The sequence below is a fragment of the Octopus bimaculoides genome, chromosome 2 (genome assembly GCF_046866305.1).
Source record: "Octopus bimaculoides isolate indiv1 chromosome 2, ASM4686630v1, whole genome shotgun sequence".
NCBI classification, from domain to species: domain Eukaryota; kingdom Metazoa; phylum Mollusca; class Cephalopoda; order Octopoda; family Octopodidae; genus Octopus; species Octopus bimaculoides.
This window is the reverse complement of record NC_142929.1, coordinates 170,813,672-170,836,171: the sequence shown is the minus strand read 5'-3', so window position 1 is coordinate 170,836,171 and position 22,500 is coordinate 170,813,672. Positions and strand designations below refer to the sequence as shown.

The window sequence follows — 22,500 nt, the reverse complement described above, 5'->3', positions numbered from 1 at the left end:
AAGCAAATAAAACGAAGAAAAAAAAAGAAAATGAAAAAAGCAAATAAAACGAAGCTATGGAAATTAAATACGCTTTACACCGCTTAATCAGCCAAAGGAGTAAATATAAACAACTGAATACTTGTCAGTGATTGGTTGAAATTATCGAAATAAGACAATTTTTTACATGAAATAAATTCGAATACAAAAATATTTTTCTGTTCTATAACACAAAATAGATAAGTATACGAAGTTTGAAAGTCTTTCCGTACCAAAAACACTACGTAAAACATTAATGAAAAATGTGGCCCCCGTTTTAAAAAAGATCCGAATATTTTATTCTACTCTAGGCACAAGGCCCGAAATCTTTGTGAAGGGGACCAGTCGATTAGATCGTCCCTGTAGGCAACAGGTATTATTAATTTATCGTCCCCGAAAGAATGAAAGGCAAAGTCAACCTCGGCGGAATTTGAACTCAGAACGTAAGGACGGATGAAATACCGCTAAGCATTTCGGCTGTCGTGCTAACGTTTCTTATTTCTTTACTGCTCACAAGGGGCTACACATAGAGGGACAAACAAGGACAAAAAAAAAAAACGGATTGAGTTGATTATATCGACCCCAGTGGAAAATAAATACGCTTTACACCGCTTAATCAGCGAAAGGGTAAAAGGTAAAGTCGGCCTCGGCAGAACTTGAACTCAGAACATAGCGGCAGATGAAATATCGCTAAGCATTTCGCCCAGCGTGCTAACGTTTCTACTTGCTCGACGCCTTTGGTAGCGAAATATTGAAATGAAATTTATTCAGCACTTTAAAAATATGGACAATGGGTGCCTTTATGATGAGGAAAAATTGGTATTAGATACAGTTTAGACATAAGGTGTGACTAAATATTTAGGTTAAACAGTAGGTATTGATACAGTTGGTCTTATCACAAATCTTGTATGCAAAATATATTTTGGTAATAAAAATATTTGCTTTCAACTCTCTATCTGTCTCTCTCTCCTCCACCCCGTCTCTCGCTATACACACACTCATATATAAGTATATATATATATATATATTTATCTATTTATATAACTACTTGGACTTTGAATATATGCCTATTAGTATGTTGATGAAAGTACATTCACCTTTTGGGCTGCTTGATGTCATCTGCAGTTACGATATAATTTTCACTGGATCTACTTCAGGAAATCCGCAGTGTTTGTTCTGTTTATAATTGATAAAGAAGACGGAAGGTGGATTTAGTGCTATCTTTATTCAGCACGTCGTGCTAAATAAAGATTCGTACTGAATACTTCTTCCGTTACCTTCATCGATTCTATCCACACACACTGAGTTGTTACTGAGGTGTTACAACAGAGTAGATCATAAGAAATTAGGACGTAAGAATGCTCTCAGATAGTCTCTTACAGCTGTTTCAAGGATAGATGCGCATATGATACATTTCTCCGAAATGAACCGTATATGCATGTATTCTCCGAAGATGGAATAGACTGTCACTATATGTATAGATTATTTTCGTCTGGAAATGTATCATATGCGCATCTATTCTTGAAACAGCTGTAAGAGACTATCTGCACACCCTCTTACTTCCATATTTCTTACGATCTACTATATTGTAACAACTCAGCAATTTTGCTTCATTATATAAACGCTATGATCTAAACCGATACAATCTGTTTGCCTGTTCATACTTTCATTCTACTGTACACATACACATACACATACACATGTATATCATATAGACTTACAAATATGTGCAATTCCCACATAATAAACTTTAAAATTTAGCATAAATATTTCGATATTTATATCTAGGCTTGTGTAGTGAACTAATTCGTTGGACACTGGAACAGCGATTTTTAATTGGCTAGGCCTGTATTTTAATTACTAATATACACTTCAAAAAGAGAATGAGTGAATGAGATAACTAGAAACGCAGTGGCATTACAAACTATGCTACTCATCCCTCTCGCTTACCTTTCCCTATTTTGATATATTTTGATATAGAACTCGCTTTCACCCTTACAACATTCTCTCTCTCTCTCTCACCCTCTCTCTTCTCATAACACGTTTACCTTTCCATTCTTCGAATCTCATACTCCATCTTATTTTCTCTCTTCCCGCCATTTATCTCTCACTTTGCTTTCTCACAATCCATCCCTCCTTCCCCATCTTTTACTATCCTCTTTGTACCCCCTCTTTGCCTTCACTAGTTTCTTTTTCTTATATTCCTCTCACTATGTATGTATGTATGTATGTATGTATGTATGTATGTATGTATCTATCTATCTATCTATCGCTTTCATCATCTACTCTCTTTCTCCCTATCTCTCTGCAGCAAGATCTGTCACTTCCTCTTCCACTTTGTCTCTCAAGGTAGTTTAATCGCTATTCCTTTTTATTCCAACTCTCAGGCGTTTTATTACATCTGATGAGGCAGAAACAACAAAGAAGCTAAATTCCTCTCTCAAATGATACAGTTCGTAAGCGCAGTTTGGAACTATCTTCTGACATCGAGGAAAATGCATGTTGTAATAAGCTTCAACATTTAAATTTTGCTTTATAAATTGATGAGTTAATAGACATTACCAACAAAACGCATCTATTGGCATTTTTACCTTTTACTGAAGATCAAACAGTACATCAGTGTTTTGTGGCAAAAAAAAATGCCAGGCACTTCAATAGTAGAAAACATTCTTCTTTTTTATTCTTTAAATAACTACTTTGAAAAATGGCAAATATCACGGAAGTCATGGTTTGGCATTTATACTGATGGAGCTCCCCTTTTGGCAGACTGTATGAAAGGGATAACAACACTTGTAAAAGAAGCAAAACCTGGATGTTATAACTTACTGCTTTCTGCATAGAAGCCTTGATTGCAAAAACATTGGGATTGAATAGAAACGGGTTGTCAAAATACTTAATTTGTATGTATCTATCTGTCAAAATACTTAATTTTATTAAAAGCAGCCCATTAAAGATTCGTTTGTTTCAGAAAATTTCTATTGACATGGACACTTATCACTGACGCTTACTTTTTGCACATCGAAGTGAGTGAGATGGTTCTCAAAGTAGAAAGTGCTCAGTCGTGTGAATAACCTCCGAAAATAACTTCATGCATATTTTTTTTTTGAAGAATTACCTTTTTTCCAGTATCTTCTGGAATATTTGACAAATATAAAGATGAAAATATCTTCAACTCTACAGATAAGCGAACAGCATTTCAGAAAAAATTCTAATGTTGGAAAGAGAAGTCAGAAATGATAATTTAGATTTTTTCTGTAGTACGTAAAATACATATAAAAGAAATGACTCCTATCAAAGGTGAGCATTTGACAATCCTAGGAAAGAAAAGGGAAGTTTTATTTCCATTAATAAGCATAGATTGAGGCGATGAGCTGGTAGAATCATTAGCGCGTCGGACAAAGTGCTTAGTGACATTTCATTTGGTTTTGCGTTCCGAATTTATATTCCACCGAGGTCAACTTTGTTTTTCAGCTTTTCGAGGTCGATAAAATAAGTAGCAGACCTTGTGCCTGTGGTAGAGAGAATTATTATGCATAGTATAACGGTAACAAGCTAACAGAATCGTTACAACGTCGGAAAAATGCCTTGCAGTATTCCTTTCGTCTCATTGCGTTCTAAGTACAGAGGTCGATGACATCGACTTATTCCCTTCCCACAAAATTTCTGGCCTAGTGTTTAAGTCAGAAAGTATTATTAAGCCCAGATTTCATAGAAATTCCGGTTGATGCTGGCCTGAAATTATTTCAAGAAGAGTAATTGGCTGCCTATATTCAGCGAACGTGAACAGAAAATCAATTCTGATGAACTATCTCTTAAAATGTTTTGGTTTACCATCAGAGAAGATTATTCCGCAGTAGCTAAAAAAAATTCTATTTTGATAAAATTTTTAACATCATACTTATGTAGATTAAGATTTTCTTCATTGACCAACATTAAATAACAAAAAAAAAAAAAAAGGACGAGTAACTTCTGATAGAGCCAAAAGCAATGTTTATCGTACATACGCCTCGACATTGAAAAAATTAATAAAAATAACGAAGCGATACTTTGTTTTTATAGTTTCTCTTTCTAAATTTTTAACTTTAAAGTATGATTTTTAAAAATCTTTTCACGTGAAGTGCGCACATTAATTTTGTATTTGATCTTCGGTGTGCAAACGAAATCAAAACGATCGAGAATACTGGAGTTAGCAGAAAGTCAACTTCTAATACACAATATAGGAGGGTGTATGCGTGATCTTAATTCGTAGGAAGATGACATTTATGTACGAATATGTGTGTATGTGTGTGTCTTTGTGTGTGCGTGACTGTGTGTGTGTAGGAGTGTATATATGTGCGTACGTGTATTAGAAAAACGGGTGAATATGTCTTGCGTAACAATATGTAATGTGTATCATTAATATTTCAATGTTACGCAATTCAAAGTTACATATTTACTATCCCAAGTAATGCTCAACTTCTCACCTTTATACCTATGCATACATACATACATACATATATACATACATATATACATACATACATATATACATACATACATTTTATGGCTTCCCCCTCATTATCGAGTATGGCCATTGCACGAAGCTTAACTTAACGGTGCTGTGATCGAATGTGACTTTTTAGCCCAGCCAAAGATCTACAATGTCTTGCACAGAGTTGGCATCCAAAACCTTCACTGGCAATAGCTGGCTGTTGTTGTAATTGGGCTCCATGTACCTTTGCGTGTCGTTCAAGTCCTCCTGCTGAATCACACTCCCTTCCACATGCCCGACAGACATGATTAGTATGGTGTGTAGCACCATCACCATCGGCCTGGTAGTCAATCATCGGTCTTGCTTCATGACTACGAAGATGACTCATGAGTCCAGCTCTACTGAGGCACGGTCTTGCACAGATACTGCATGTCAGTGTCATAAGAAGACCAACATACATACATACATACAAACATCCATCCATCCATCCATCCATCCATCCATCCATACATGCAGGCATGCATACATTACAAAGAACAGTAAAAATATGTAAGAATTTTTTCAATTTCAAAATGTGAATTTGTTTTCGTTGTCATCATCCCAACGACGGAGCCTTGCATCTTTGTTAGGAACCAGTTTCTTCCTTCCTTACAAGAATACGTTAAATAATTAAAAACGGAAAAGAACATACATACCTAGACGTATACATGCATACATACGTAAGTATATACATACATACACACACGCACACACAGAGGCATAATTAGAAATACAGTTACATAGCGGAATTATGCGGGACAAGCTAATGAAGCAGATGTGCATAATATTACCTTTGAACAGATGACATAAGTGACATAAGCAAAGAAAGAATTTTAGATGGTTGACGATCTGAAGAAGCACAGTTTAGTATGAAATCTGTTTCCTTCTGTATTAATTACAATCGTGTTATCAAGAGGAAGAGAGCTGGGTGCTCCGGTTGTTCTAAGTGATTATATGCATGCAACCAGTTGGCTCATCGATGTGATTATAGTAGAGATAGAAGCGTTAGAAAGGAGAAACAATGCATTTTTGAGTAAATGTTATAGCGTGTTGCCGAGTGAATCTTTGTTATACAATTTGTCTTTTTTGTCTATCATTTTTTGTGGGGGTGACAATGCCTAAGATGATTATGCATTTAGTACCATCCCATAATTATACATGAGCAATACTTCAGTGTAATGTCAGTTGAGCTTTGTAGATGTTTAATAGCTGATCAGGGTCAAAGTTTATATTTTGTTTCGAAGAACTTTTCTATTCTGAGTGATACAAATTTTGTTATTGTTTTAAATGTACAGAAATAATTTGAAACCTCCAGCTTTTGTATCCAGATTATAAATTCACATTTATAACAATAATAATTGATGCACTTAGTTTTGTGACTGAATTTCTAAGCGGCTATCTGGATAAGCTAAGATTTTCAGAAAAAAGAAATTAATTAACCAACTCGCACATTACAAATACAATCTGTGAGTGGAATAGTAAAAATATGCAAGACTTTTCTCAAGTTTAAAATGTGACATTGCTTTTGTTATCTACATTCCAACGATAGAGCTTTGTACGTTCTCAGAGGGAGAAGTTAAATGATTGAAAAAAGATAATATACATACATACATACATACGTATGTGTATAGACACACACACACACACACACACACACACCCACACACACACACACACACACACACACACACACACACACACACACACAGTTGAAATTTATAGAAAAACAAAAGACGAAGTCAGGTGTATGAACAACAAGCAGGTGTATTAGTTTGACGCTTGGGAAAATGAAAAAGTCTTACATGTTTCGAGCCTACGCTCTTCAACAGAAAGGAATAAGAGAAAATAAACAGAGAGAAAATGAAAAAAAAAACGTGTAGATTTAGCGGTCAACCATGGCGAATGATTAGCAAAAAAGTTTGAAAGAAGAGGTTGAAAAAAAGGGGGATAATAAAGTGCTGGTGATCTCAAATGAAGGTGCACGTGCGTATGTGTGAGTGTGTGAGAATGGTGTCTGCGTGAATAGGGGCTAAAGACTCTGACATGTGTGAGTGTGTGTGTGTGTGTGCATCTGTAACGCGTGGATGCTCATATAGTGGTATGTGTGGTGACGCTATTGAAGATTGTGTGTGGGTGTGTGATGTGCGTGCTGGGAAGTGGTCAGCGCTAGTGTGTGTAGAATGGTGTCGGGTGGTGTAGTGTGGTGGGGATGTGTGGCGTTGGGATGTGTGGGGTGATGTGGGGATGGTGTGGTATTAATGAAGAGAGGGTGTAGATAGGAGTGAACAGAGGAAGTAGGTGTCAGATGAAGAGAGGAGGGGAGTTGAACCCATTTGGAGCAAAGGAGCGAAGAGAGAAGATTAATTCTTGTTCACGGCCAAGGCGGGAGTCCGGGTGATCCTTGTGCAAAGCAGGCCGAACACAGATATTGTAGTGAATGACCAGTTGAGCAGAAATAGCGCGAGATCGGGATGTCATTGCCGAGTCTGATTTCTCGGAGGTGTTTACGTACCGGTCAGTCAAGCGGCGTCCCGTTTGACCGATGTACAAGGAAGAGTAGAAAGAGCAAGTGATGCAATAAATGACGTTTCTAGAAATGCAAATGTAGGAGTCGGTGATGTGATAGGGGCGATGATAGGTGCCTGTGAGGATGGTGGTGTTGGAGAAGTAGGGGCAGGTACGGCAGCATGGGTGGGAGCAGTGGAACGAGCCAAGCTGGGAGGTGGGGTTAAGGAAGAAACTGTGGGCCAGGAGGTCACGCAGGTTATGGGCTCGTCTGAAGGAGGGAATGTGTAGGTTGAGGAAAATGAGCGAGGTGGAGGAGTCGGATTGGTGTCAACGGAAGGGTGCGTTAGAGGGGCAGACTGGAAGGGTGGTAGGCAAGGGGAAACAGGAGACAGGCAACGGCGGGGCGAGTGCGGGGAGAAAGAGCAGAGGTACCGTCCACGGAACGTGCCCTAGCAAGGGAAGAGTGGATAGTGGTGAGGAGATATCCACGAAGGATGATATGGAGAAACATGAGTTGAGACTGAATCTCAAAGTCATGGTTGTCACTGCAGAGTCGGCGCAAACGGAGATATTGGGAGTAGGGGATAGAGAATTTGGTGTGGGTAGGGTGGGAAGAGGAGAAGTACATATATATAATCATATATTAATATATATATACATATACGAATATATATATATATAACCATGTTCTTTATTCTTTTACTTGTTTCATTCATTTGACTGCGGCCATACTGGGGCACTGCCTTGAAAAATTTTTAGTCAAATGTATTGACCCAAGTACTTTTCCCTTTTTATTCTTAAGAGCATGGTACTTATTTTATCCTCCTCTTTTGCCGAACCGCTATCTACGGGGGCGTAAACACACCAGTACCAGTTGTCAAGCGGTGGTGGGGGACAAACACAGACACAAAAACACACACACATATATGACGGGCTTCTTTCAGTTTTCGTCTATCAAATCCACTCACAAGGATCTGGTCGGCCCGAGACTATAGTAGAAAACATTTGCCTTTGGTGCCGGGCAGTAGGACTAAACTCGGAACCATTGTTGGTAAGCAAGCCTCTTCCTACACAGATCTATCTATCTATATATCTATCTACACACACACAGAGGCACATGTTTGTGTAGGTTTGTGTGCATGTGTGTGTTATATCACATACCTGTACCTCATCGTTCGCGAGGGATTTTCTATTTTGTGTATCACAGCTGGTATATATGTACGTATATGTATACAAGCGCGTGCGTATGTGTGTGATTTGTCTGTATTCTTGTGTATTCGTGTTATACTTCTCATACATATACACACACTATATATATATGATAAAAACTAACCTACGTGTAACCTGTATTGAATTCCTCTAATCTAAAAGTGAAAACGTGAACAATAATAAATATTCAAAATCTCTGTCATAAAACATTTTCACTCAGTCGTATGTATGTATGTATGTATGTATGTATGTATGTATGTATGTATGTATGTATGTATGTATGTGGGTATATATATATATATATATATATATATATATATATATATATATATATATATATATACGTATGTGTGTGTCTGTGTGTATACATGTGTGCATACATATATACTCACATACATATATATGTATGAGGTATGTATAGAAGTATATATATGTATACACACACACGCGTTCTACATGAATCGAATATTCGTCTTTCATGTGTATTTATAGCAGCACTGAAATAAGGTTATTGGAATTTAATCCACAACTGCTGCAACTAGCAATGTCTGGTATGCGATTTTAATAGTAATTATAATTCACATAGTATTCCCTGAACTAGGGACCGTCAAATACGTGATGTATTAATGTTGATCACGTGTCATTGAATAGTTTTACATCTGGACCTGACCTTGAACGTGCTAGTATCTATGTGTGGGATACTGAGGCATATGTGTTTGTGTGTTTGAATGAATTGCGTGCACTTGTGAGTGGGTGAGTTTTATATAGTAAGTAGTATGCGAGATTGCAGAAAAGAGGACTTTGCTCACAGTACTTGACGTTTGTTGCTAAAACATTAGTGAAAACAGTGTTGATTAAAATGACAGAAAATAGCCTGTCAAGTGTGAGAATACGAACCCTTCATCCCCACATCAACGTAAGTGCGCTACCAACATTGTTTTTGTTGTTGCTGTTGCAGTTGTCGCTATTGGTATCAGAGACACATGCTAAATCTGATGCGACAGGTAAAGGAAAACATTATTATCTCTTTTTAATTGCTAGTCACTCTGTTGTATTTCATTTCTTCTTCAATTAGCGTTGTTATTTGTTATGATGCGTCCTAGCCACGACCATTCCCCCATTTTATCCCAGAGCAGGGTGTGCTGAACAGTTCCTGGCTTATAAGTGTATCGCGAAAGGCCTGGTTGGAGGCCCAACCTTCCGAGTTCTTTTACAGGGCTTAGAAAAACTGAAGAACCGCTGCAATAAATGTGTGAATCTAGGAGGGAAATATGTTGAATAAAATCATAATTCACTGATCCTCCTGTATTTTCTTTTACACAAAGTCAGGAACTTTTCAACACCCCTTTGTGTATCTGTGTACACACACACACACACACACACACACACACACACACACACACACAACCACACTCCTATGTATACAGCTATATATATTCTTTTATTCCTTTATTCTTTTCCTTGTTTCAGTCATTTGACTGCGGCTATGCTGGAGCACCGATTTTTGTCGAACAAATCGAACCCAAGACTTATTCTTTATAAGACTAGTACTTATTTTATCAGTCTCTTTTTGCCGAACCGCTAAGTTTCGGGGACGTAAACACACCAACATCGATTGTCAAGCGATGGTGGGGGGGACAAACTCAGACACAAACACGCGCACACACACACACACACACACACACACACACACACACACGCACACACGATGGGCTTCTTTCAGTTTCTGTCTACTAAATCCACTCAGAAGGCTTTGGTCGATCTGGGCTATAAGAGGAGACACTCGCACAAGGTGCCACGCAATGGGACTGAGCCTGGAACCATGTGGTTGGGAAGCAAGCTTCTTACCTCACAGCCACTACTGCGTCTATAGAAAATAGGGAACGCGCTTCACGAATTTGCGTGTCATCCTCACGCAGGGGTCATGCTAATCTCTGTATCATTCCAATTTTAGTATATGTACTGCCGATACAATATATATCTATATGATATATATATATATATATATATATATATATAATATCACGAAACCGGTATGCTTGTAAATCTCTTTAATAACTCAAAATAATGACTTTTATTACCTTTATTCCTACCTCAGTTCATCTAATTGTATATATATATCGTTACTTTTCATAAAAGCCTTACCTTCTTTTTGATTTCCAATGTGCATTTTCTCTTATTTTTCTGCTTACTTTCCCCTTACATTTCCACGTGTAGTTTCTATTTTGTTTTTTTAACATATTTCTATTATATATGTATATATATATATATATATATATATATATATATATATATATATATATATATATAAATATATATATATATATATATATATATATATATATAATATAGATATATATATATTGTATCGGCAGTACATATACTAAAATTGGAACGATGTACACAACAACAACAACAACAATAACAACGAAACTAATAGTTAAAAATGCGGACGTCCAGATTGTGGAACATGCCCCAACCTACTGGAAGGTTCGAAATTTCACTTCAAACAACGAGAGAGATTCACAATTAAGACCAATTTCACTTGTGTGTCTGAGAATTTAACTTATGTCATAACTTGTTCAGGTTGTGGACACAACTATATAGGCCAAACAAATATGTCACTTAGACGGAGAACTACACTGAATAAGGAATAGATCTGTTTCCCGAGGTATAGACAAATATCTTTGAGTGAACACATAGAGAGATGTGCAGGGAATCTCCAACCAAACTTTACGGTTTTCTCCATCTACCAGTGCAAGGAAACAGTTTCTGTACAAGAACGATTAAATAAAGAAAATATATTTATCGAAAAGTACAAAATACGTCTGAATATGAACGCATAACAAACTTTAGTTTCATTAAATATTTTAATTCATGATCGCATATCCATCACTGTACATATTTTATCTCGCTCTATCTATCTATCTATCTATCTATCTATCTATCTATCTATCTATCTATCTATCTATCTATCTATCTATCTCAGGTTACTTTTGGCACATAACAGATCTCCATTATGACTTCACCTACAACGAACTTGAAATCCCCTATTCCTGCAAAGCCATTAACAAGACCTATGGAAAATTTGGCGACTATTCTTGTGATGCACCGGCGATACTGATTGAAAGCATTATCGAAGAAATGAAAACCATCAATTCTCATGTTGACTTTATTGTCTGGACAGGGCAAGTATTAGCAATTAGCTATTACGACTTATTTTCTTGTTTACCTAACCACTAGAAAAGAGGATTAAGATTAAAATATTGTCTTTAAAGATTTCTTTAAAGAGGAAAGGTTATTAAGATTATAATTTTTCAGTCTATTTGTCATCTTTAAAATTAAGCATTTTCAATACTATTTCAATCTATTATACGTTTCAATCGGTTTGGTTTGCGGTCTTCATTAGGTGTCTCATCATTGTATGAGTACATATCAGAAATATAACATGCATCAGTGGCGTAGTCAATGAGAACGTTATTATCCTTTGTTTAATAATAAAAGTTGTTATTCCGAATTCAATGTAGTACTATTTAATCATACAGGAAAAAGACACCCGATAACTATTAGTGATCAAATTGATTGAAACACGCTGCAGATGTAAATATGAAAGTCTTTAATCTTTAAATAAGAATGAAAATTTCATAGGAAGGGGCATAGTGACCACTTTTTGCTATTCCTATAGAAACGCCAGTAATGTAAAATGGTTTCGGTCTGAATTAGAATCTATTGCGTAACGAGGGAGCGACTACCAGATTATTGGTGTATTTTTAACATGAACAAAGACATTTTAACTTTTAGAATAGAAGGGATGTGAAGCGTAAGTCACACTTTTCCAACGAGAATTTAACAGCAAGAATGAAAAATATTTACTTCTATTGCAAATTGAAACCGCTTCCTGCGCTCTTATCTCCTACTTTAAGAGGCCATATGCAAAATATCAATATTGCATACTTTTGAAATTGTACAATAGTCTAGATTCACAAGACAATGGGATTAGGTATAGTGATTTGTATGCGATTCTAAAGACCATTGGCTATATAAGAGTTCTGGTTTTTAGCAGGAACGTAAAAGCTACGGACGTCAGAACATCTTTACCTATCTCCTCTAAAGTCAGTTGGGTTAATCACAATTTTACCTCTTTTCACGACTCTTCATCAGTAAATTTTAAGCATTTTCACTTTATTTATTACGCTCGTACGCGAGGCAAATAAATACAGGAATAAATATTTACATTTTATTATATAACTCTCGAGTAGAAGAATCGATAGAACATGATTTAATCTCAGAGTGTAAAGAACCGCTTTACATTCTGAGTTTAAATTCGATGTGGGTTAACTTTTAATTCATATTTCCGGGTTCCAGGGTAAATAAAATACTAGTCCAGTGTGGTATCCGTTAAAATCGACTATACCGACCCCACCTAAATATGTGGCCTTGTACGTGTTAGAATTTATTTTATTTACTACCATTTTACTCATTCATTACTATTTTACTATAGTGACACTGTCCTGCATCCCCGTATGAACGAGAGACTCGTTCTGAATGAATCAAAGAATCTTGAAATCATCAAGAACTGCACAGACATTTTGAAGGCACATTTCCCCAAAATTCCACTTGCTTCAAGTCTTGGCAACCATGACCTTTTTCCGGATGCGCAGTGTCCCATTGCAACGGAGGCACCAAATCTATATTTTAAGAAACTTGCTGAAGAATGGCTTACAGCAGATTTGATAGAAAGTAAGTCAATATTCAATATAAAAACAATGAGTGAGATAATGATGAATGAACAGCAGTATGGTAAACCCACCATTAATCAATTGATCAGGTAATCAAGACTTACTCATGTCACAGAAACAAAAAACGAAAAAGAGTAGAAGCAGCAGCAGCAGCAACTCAGCACAGTTTGTTTATGACGTGTCAGAACATGCGTTTGTATTGATATAGTTGCTTATAAGTATATAATACATAGAATTCAATGCGTTATTGATATCTACTGCACATACATTTGTAAATATTGAAGCAAATAGGAGTTAATATCTATGGATGCATACACATATACAGTGTTTTATTGTGTACTTATATAGTTAAAGCTGAATGTATTTCCATTGGAGCAAGTCTGCACTAATTACACAAAATCGAGCTAATGAAGCAGTTTCTTCCTACATGGACGTTTCTCGAACTGCTAGATATGACACCTAAATCATCTTTGCCAAATTACATTCTACATGCTTAATATGGAAAGAGTGCATTGCATAATGTAGTCCTAAATACAGTTGTTGCTGGCACTCCGTCGCTTACGACGTCGAGGGTTCCAGTTGATCCTATCAACGGAACAGCCTGCTCGTGAAATTAACGTGCAAGTGGCTGAGCACTCCACAGACACGTGTGCCCTTAACGTAGTTCTCGGGGATATTCAGCGTGACACAGTGTGACAAGGCTGGCCCTTTGAAATACAGGCACAACAGAAACAGGAAGTAAGAGTGAGAGAAAGTCGTGGTGGAAGAGTACAGCAGGGTTCGCCACTATCCCCTGCCGGAGCCTTGTGGAGCTTTAGGTGTTTTTGCTCAATAAACACCCACAACGCCCGGTCTGGGAATCGAAACCGTGATCCTATGACCGCGAGTCCGCTGCCCTAACCACTGGGCCATTGCGCCTCCACTCCTAAATACAATAAGACGAAATAAAAGGCGGGATGCATGCAGCGGGAATGTTTTCGATTTTAGTCATTCTTGATGAAAGCTGATCAAAGGCTAAACAAGAAGAAGCCTGAATAAGAATTCAAAAGGGAGGCAAAAGATTGTTTATGCTAATAAGCGACATTTGATTATTATAGACGAGTGAATACAATACAGTTAGTGACTTTTCTATAAGACTATATATAATGTTATGTGTTTAAAATATAGAATTATCCATGAAAAGTAATCTGTTGTTGTTGTCGTTGTTGCTGTTGTTCCAATTTGTTTTGTTTTTTTACAATATAATGTGATTTTAGGAACATATAGTTTCTTTTTCTAGCAGGTTGAACGATACCTTAAGTGGTCTCCCGAATACTGTTTCCCTTTCACCTTCTCACTCAGTCTTTACCATGTCCGAGGGAGTGCTGAAAAGTTCCTGGCTTTAAGGGTATCACGGAAGGCCTTGTTGGAGGCCCAACCTTCCGAGTTCTTTTACAGGGATTAGAAAACTGAAGGACCGCTGTAATAAGTGTATGAATCTGCGATGGGAATACGTTGAATAATAAAAAAAAACATCATAATTAATTGATTCTACTGTATCTTTTACCCGAAATCAGGAACTTTTCAGCACGCCTTCGTACACACACATGCATATATATGTAGACTCATAAGTCTACAAATACACACACACACACACACACACACACACACACACACACACACACACACACACACAGACTACTAAAAATATAGACATGAAAACATAGTACATGAACGTATAAACCTTCAGTTAAAAAAAAGAGAAGAAAAGAAGGAGAGAACCCCTAAACAGTCATTCAGCATTCTAGAATATGAAATCAAATGTTCCTGGAATCACACTCTATTGTAAAAAAATATTAAAATCGTAAACAAAAGCAGACGGAAGAACCCACTGGATCATGTCGTCCTAGACTCACTATGTCTGAATAAAAGAGGAGATCGTCACGGTAGGCACGTCTTTGATCAGGTGCTAAAGAACAACAGCGACAATGACAACAACAACAATGACAACATCGACAATGACATGAATGACAGCAACCACGACAACAACAAAGACGCTCCAAATCCCTAGGTAGATAGACATCTTCAATTGCGATCGATTTCAATTGCGTGAAGTCGAGTGACATTGATGTGTATTGCAGGTTTCTTTGTAATCGATGGAATCGGTTTCAGAAGGACAATGCTCGTTCAACTTCTGCTTCTCGGGAAGTTTTCATTGATTGGAAATAGTCTGTTTTTATATAAAGTGCAAGTTCTCTTGCATCGATCTGTCAGTATGTCTATATCTCTACTTCTATTTATATATATCTCTACTTCTATTTACTAAGTTAGCGTTTCCAGTTCGACCGTAGTCTACGAATTTTTCTTTAAATGAATGCTGTCACATGCCGCATGCTTTCCTCCATGTATTACACTTCTAAGTAGTAATTACACCCCCTTTAGACGTTAGTTGACTGTATCCTATTTGATAGGATATATTTTCTAATTCTACAAGGCAGTGAAAAATGTTTAGCGGCATTTCACCCGTCTTTACGTTCTGAGTTCAAAATCCACTGAGGTCGACTTTGCCTTTCATCCTTTCGGGGTCGATAAAATAAGTACCACTTGAGTGCTGGATTGACGATATCGACTCATCTCCTCCCTCAAATTGCTGGCCCTGTACCAACATTTGAAATCAATATTTTCTAATTCTTTCATAAACCTTAAAATACGATTTAATCGTCTTTCCGTCATTTTTAGTGAATGAAACCTTATATCAGTTTCAAGAAAGGATATTAGTTTATTGCAGCTAAATGTTTTTTGAGGTTTCTAGTGAAAATTTCAATCGTGTCAGCGAGTAACACACCTGATTTACTCAAAGCAGTTGATATTTCAACACGTTTACGACCCAGCCATCTCAGTTCAGTCTGTGGCGATACACACTTATAGAAATTGAGATGCAAACATAAACAGGCTTGGTTGTGTGGTAAGAAGCTTCCTTCCCAACCACACGGTTCCGTGTTCAATCCCACTTCGTAGCACTTTGGGCAAGTGTCTTCTACTATAGCCTCGGGTCGACTAAAGCCTTGTGAGTGAATTTGGTAGACGGAAAATGAAAAAAGCTGTTGTATACACACACACACACACACACACACACACAGACACACACACGCATATATGTATATATATATATATGAGTGAGTTTGGAGGGATACATCCGGGCGGATACCGTATTAGCTCTCAGTTAAGTTCCAGTTAACGGCTGACTACAACGATAAGGATCTAACGTCTGTGACTACAATTAGTTGTTAGTCGTTCCGTGAATTCTTCCTATGGGTAATTCCGTGTACTCTTCGCTGGACGGTAAAAATTTTCCGGATTATATATTAATATTAATACTAATAAGGAGTATGGAGACTTGTACATCCACAAAATATATTTTATAGTTTATATTCAGCATATTGTAACAACTTACACGTGTTTCCGCTGCACCGACTACTCAATGTAGCAAATGCAACCTTGCAATGTTGTCGGTGCAGCTTCATCAGGGTCCGTCCGTTTGGTCTGTCAGTTTGGTCATCCTCAAAGCGTTTGGTCATTACAATATGCTTTATATAACTATAAAATATATTTTGTGGATGTACAAGCTTCCATATTCTTTATCATTATTAATATTAATATACATATATGTGTATGTATGTGTGTATGTGTGAGTGTGTGTGTGTGCTTTGCATATGTTTGTTTCCCACCACCGCTTGACGATCAGTGTCGGTGTGTTTACGTCCCTGTAAATTAGCACTTCGGCAAGCGACCGATAAAATAAGTACCAGCCTGATTCATTCGATTAAAAATTCTTCAAGGTGGTGCCCCAGCAGGGCCGCAGTCTAATAACAAGCAAAAGATAAAAGTTACTTACTGAAGACATTTTTGTTTTAACGCAGCTTTAATAATCACGTGCTATTTATAACATCAGGTATAGCATTATACCTAATAGTACTATCTCTAGTATCAGGAGAAGGTCGTATCATTGACTCATTAATACTTTGCTCGAACTTGAAGCTGATCGGGCGCTGTGACTGTTACAATACACATTTTTACTGACTAAAGAAGTGGAGCAACGCGAAATAAAGCATCATGGTCACTGATACAAGAAACTCACTACCTTATGATCAAGAATCCATTTACATAACCACTAGGTCACGCGCCTTCTTAGTACCAGTGGTTATGAAATCGAATGACTCATAATTTTCTCGAATGGTGACCTTACTGATATCACCCAACGCTTATCATATCAGATAATTTATTTTTAGTAGTTTTTCATATTTAAAAAAAAAAAATTATTTGTTTCAGTTTCAGAACTGATAGTAACATGTTTCGATTATGACTTACATTTTGAACTATGTTCAAGTTAAACTGCAAATTTTTCTCAGCTGTTTTTAAAACACTATCTATGTGATTATAAACGCATACCATAAACCGTTTTTTCTTACGGACATGAAGGCCGGTGTGTCTGCAATGAGTTAATTTCTTTGTATTTTTTTATATGCAGGGTGCGACAAATACAAAAGGTAACGCCCTTTTGTATTTGAGTTTTCTAGTTGCCAATAGGGGTTCTTTTTTTATTTTCTAAAACTTCTGCAATGTTTTCATTAGTTTACTATTCGTAAATGCGTAGCGGTATTTCATCTGTCTTTACGTTCTAATTTCAAATTCCGCCGAGGTCGACTTTGTCTTTCATTCTTTCGGGGTTGATAAATTAAGTACCAGTTGCGTACTGGAGTCGATCGAATCGACTGGCCCCTTCCTCAAAATGTCGGGCCTTGTGCCTAGAGTAGCAAAGAATATATAACAGTTTTTGTTTAGTGCCAGGTCAGTACTGAAAGATCAGACCTACGATGAAAAGAATTTTAGCCGTAGTCAAGTCATCTCGCCTTTTTCAAGTTATATAGAACAATGTGATCTAATGTATATTTCCCTTTTTGTCAAGGCATTAACTTGCGATTGAAGAAAGTTTTGGCGGAATTCTGCTTTACGCATGGCATATAATCTCATAATTTTTTAATTTTTGGAATTTTCAGAAAACTTTTGCGAATTTGTATTCTATACACAGGAGTTCACAAGACTATGAAAAAGTTTTTTTAAAGTTTTCGAAATTAAGAAGAAAAAAAAAAAAATCTCAGTTTAGAATATGGACAATCAGAATCTTTAGCTTAAATCCTAGGAATAGACCATTAAATGTGTTTATGAGGAGAGATATCGAAAAGCAACAATACATCAGACTGTCAAACAAACGAGGATGGTATGAGATGGTCATGAGATTTGCTAAAAACAACGGCTAAATAACCCTTAAATCACAGCAAAAGTTTTTTATTTTGGTTTTTACGTTATCGCATGAATTTCCATGTGTAGGATATAAATTCGTAAAAATTTTCTGAAAATTCTAAAAAATAAAAAAGTTACGAGGGGTTATATGCTGTGCGTAAAGTAGAATTCCGCCAAAGATTTTGCTCCTATTTCTACCAAGTCGAGAAACCAAGGAAAATACCTTCATTAATAATATATTGTGGTCTCTTCAATCAACAATACACCCTCACTTTTACAAATTGGTTGCTTTACAAAGTCTAAATGTTCGACCAAAATAAACGAATAAGTTGCTTAATTCTCGGGGTTCATTAAGGGTTACAGCGACTTTGGCAGTATTCCATTTCAGAAACTGTAAACTACGTAATATCTCGTTAAATTTAATGACTATAACATCTTGTCATGTATTTCAGTTAGTATCAAGCAATACTTACCATATCCGATGATGTTAGATGTAACAACTAGGAATATCTGTAGAAGATATTTAAATAAATCAGTTATTTAAATAAATCTTCAAATGATATTTCCAACCACTATTCAAATCAACAAATTTTACACAGAAACCTGTAGACGATAGATCAAACATTCTGCAACCCGACAGAAAAATGGAAAGAGTTCCAAACTGAATTTCCAGATGACAGGCTCAGCTTCTAATTAAATTTTTTGAAAATATTATATTCACTTGTGATGAGGGCTACAGATAACAATTTCAAGCGGAGAAACACCTAAAGTCTATCAACAACATCATTATTATATTCAGTTATAAGGCGGCGAGCTGGCAGAATCATTAGCACACCAGGGTAAATGCTTAGCGGCATGTCGTTTGCCGCTACGTTCTGAGTTCAAATTCCATGGAGGTCTACTTCGCCTTTCGGGATCGATGAAGAAAATACTAGTCGAGCACTGGAGTCCATGTAATCGACTTATTCCCACCCCGAAATTCCTATTGTAGAAAAGTTATTATATTCGATTATTCCGTGACTAAATTTCTGAGTTGAATTGTTGCAATAATAATTCGAATTTTCCAGATTATGAACTTCAGCTCTCTTTTGTATTATTTCCTCAGCTCTACGTCTTACAAGATCGTTTATAAATTCGAATAGAAAATCGGGCGCTCCTTTAGAAGCGCACCTCTCCAAGAAAATGGCGCTTAATTTTTAAAAAAATTTATGAAAATGGGAAATATATCCAAAATAAATGATGCAAAAAATTAGGAAGATTTATCTATTTTAAAATATTTTATACTAAAGAATAAAACAAACGGAAAACGGGCACTCGCGAATATAAACAAACATGTCGGACGATACAGGGGTAGGTGGGTGGGTAACTTACTTTTACCAGTCAGATGTTATTAATGATACGAGGGGCCCGACAATATCGTTTGCAAATTCTTGATTGTTTTTAATCAGATTTTTTACTGCGCAAACTGGTTAGGGTTAGGGTTAGGTTTAGTTTTAGGGTTAGTGTTAGGGTTAGTTTTAGGGTTAGGGTTAGGGTTAGTTTTAGAGTTAGGTAGTGTGCACTCGCTTTACCTTCGCCCATTTTATGATGTGATATACGACAGAAATGATTATAAAACAATACAGTAAACATGTTTAAGACGTATACAAGTTTTGTTATTTTTATTTTTGTTTTCAGTTTACTGAGAAAATAAATTACAGAATATATAACTCAGTGGCTATTTTGGCCCCTCGTATCATTAATAATACCTCTTATCACCAATAATACCTCCCCTTGTATGGTCCGACATGTTTGTTTATATTCGTGAGTGTTCGTTTTCAGTTTGTTTTAATTTTAGTAGAAAATATCTAAAAATAGATGAATCTTTCTAATCTTTTGCATACTTCATTTATTTTGGATATATTTCTCATTTTCTTAACATTTTTTTTTACAATTAAGCGTCATTTTCTTGGAGAGGTGCGTTTCTAAAGAAGCGCCGAAAATCGTTTATTTAAAGAAACATATCATCTAGTTTCCATGTAGCCCTTGTTGATCCATTGAAGGATGAAAGACTCAATATATCATTTCCAGATTATCTATGTTGTTTGTAGGGTTTTCTGTCCAAGCTGGTCAATTGTTGGCTGGAGGAATGGTTGAGTAATGAGACTTGGCTGTCGGCAATTGGAAGGGATTTGTACGCACAACGTAAAGATGCAGTACAAATACCGCACCATCTCCTCCATTGCTGTTGTTGTTCCACCAACCTATCGTTCTGGACTGGTAATTCATTTATCGACTACTAAAGAATGAAAGGCAAATTTGACCTCGGTTGGATTTGAACTCAGATCGCAAAGAACCCGAACGAATGTTGCAATATCAGCCACTTTAATGACTCTTTCGATTGAAAGTAGTACAAACATAAATGATTTAAGATGTAAGGTGTGCCCCAGTATGGCCACAAGCCAACTAGTTGGAAGAAGCAGAAGAGTAAGACGATATCGACAGTCTGGAATATTAAAATACTATGCAGTTCTTTCTTTTAAAATTATTTAGTTGTAGCATAAGACTGATAGGAGAAAGTGAGTGAGTGAGAGAGAGAGAGAGAGAGAGAGAGAAAGAGAGAGAGAGAGAGACCTCAGTGTGCAGTTATTTTCTTGACTTCTAAAACAACGATATGAACTTTGAACAGTGAGACACTGAACTAGTCTCGGTAAAATCATCAAATCTGTCTGGAGGTGGTCTACTGCTATAACTTTCTCACATCTTTCAACATATTTAAACATATTTGTAACGATTTCTTTATATTATCAGTTAATTCACATGGAGAGAAGTAAATTCGCCTTTTAGTAATTTAAATTCTTTCAGAAATGCTATTATTTCTTTTAATTTCTTCCTTTAATAGCTTTTTCAAAGAACGGTTATTACTTTATGGCAACCAAAGATCCTGACCTTTACATCGTGAATCTCAATACACTCCTCTACTACAACAGAAACAAACTAATCAAACCAAATCAAAATCCTGACCCAAACGGACAATTCACGTGGTTACAAAATGTGCTCGAGAAGGTTAGAAAGCAGAAGAAAAAGGTAAAAAACAAACAACAAATACAAGCAAAAGAAAAACCTCGTCCCTTTTCTTCATTTCAATACACATTTTGTTTTCTCTGTTAATGTGTGCACTGACATTTCGTCACAGTTCGTATCTTCGATTTAGTAACTCATTCGTTACAGCGGTTCATTTAGAAATCGATAGTTAGTGTGGGTTTCCAATCAAAAAAGCTGCATGTATGTATGTATGCTATTTCTTTTAAGGTATCAAGGTATCAACAAATACACACACACGCGCGCGCGCGCACACTCAACAAATTTACACAAGCACATATTTGCCCTGACCCAAACTTACACACACAAACGAAGTTACATACATACGCAAGCAAAACTTTAAATGAATACACAAAACACCGGACACACACACGCACATACATTCACACGTGCTAATAAAGGAGCTTTTACGTGAACACCCGACCGCCAGAAATAGAAGTCGAATAGTCATCTAATTAAATCCCACCTCCTTAAAAAAAGGAAAGACATATCGGACAGTATACTCATATATATATATATACAAAAATACAGGATGGTTACGGATGGGAAATCTTTGAACATAGGTGTACTCAATCAAAGAAGGCCACGTTCTAACGACAACAGCAACATTCATAGATTGAAATCAGTTGTCCAACAGATGTTAAAATGTTAACAATCTGAGAAACTGGGTCTCACAAAAAGAGAAATAACACGTCTGATCAAGAAGTAACAACTATATAAATAAGTTCCATTTTTGTAATCTTATCCACGCCTGCACCCACGTGCATTTGCATAAATATACGCTAACATGTGTACAACAAACATACATACATTCCAGGGAGATATTCTTTCTGTGCTTCTTTTCATTTTGACACTGCATCCATTATCATTCCAACTGCAGAAACTGCAAATGGTTACATGCTAGGATCTTTAACTTCCAGAAATATCAATGTAACTCATAATTTCTTTGTAGACGACGTGAAGATTTATGCTAAAAGTCTTAACAATGCCAAAATACAACTGGAATTAATAACAACATTTTCAGCTGATATAGGTATGGAATTTGGATAAAAGAAATCTTCATATTTGGTTATAGAACGAGGAAAGTCAGTCCCTCAAACCCATGACCTGTGCATCAACGGTCTCTCTATCTCCCCTATTCCACATAAATAGAAG

At 36.5% G+C, this 22,500-nt stretch overlaps 1 protein-coding gene and 1 non-coding gene across 3 annotated transcripts in view; one reads left to right on the top strand and one right to left on the bottom strand.

Moving 5' to 3' along the window:
- LOC106876848 (cyclic GMP-AMP phosphodiesterase SMPDL3A) overlaps positions 1–22,500 on the top strand; it is a 50,813-nt gene that overhangs the window by 19,837 nt on the left and 8,476 nt on the right. Inside the window, exons 1-4 of one of the 2 annotated variants that reach the window (XM_089348063.1) lie at positions 8,950–9,249; positions 11,235–11,433; positions 12,747–12,985; positions 21,146–21,330. In XM_089348063.1, coding sequence (XP_089204189.1) covers positions 9,105–9,249; positions 11,235–11,433; positions 12,747–12,985; positions 21,146–21,330 — 768 coding nt within the window. In that variant the 5' untranslated portion in view covers positions 8,950–9,104. Of the gene's footprint in view, positions 1–8,949; positions 9,250–11,234; positions 11,434–12,746; positions 12,986–21,145; positions 21,331–22,500 lie in introns of those variants that run through there. The other variant, XM_089348064.1, reaches the window with a different exon arrangement.
- Positions 10,120–10,222, bottom strand: LOC149137288 (U6 spliceosomal RNA). Its single transcript, XR_016240894.1, has one exon. It is a non-coding gene; the product is annotated as a U6 spliceosomal RNA (small nuclear RNA).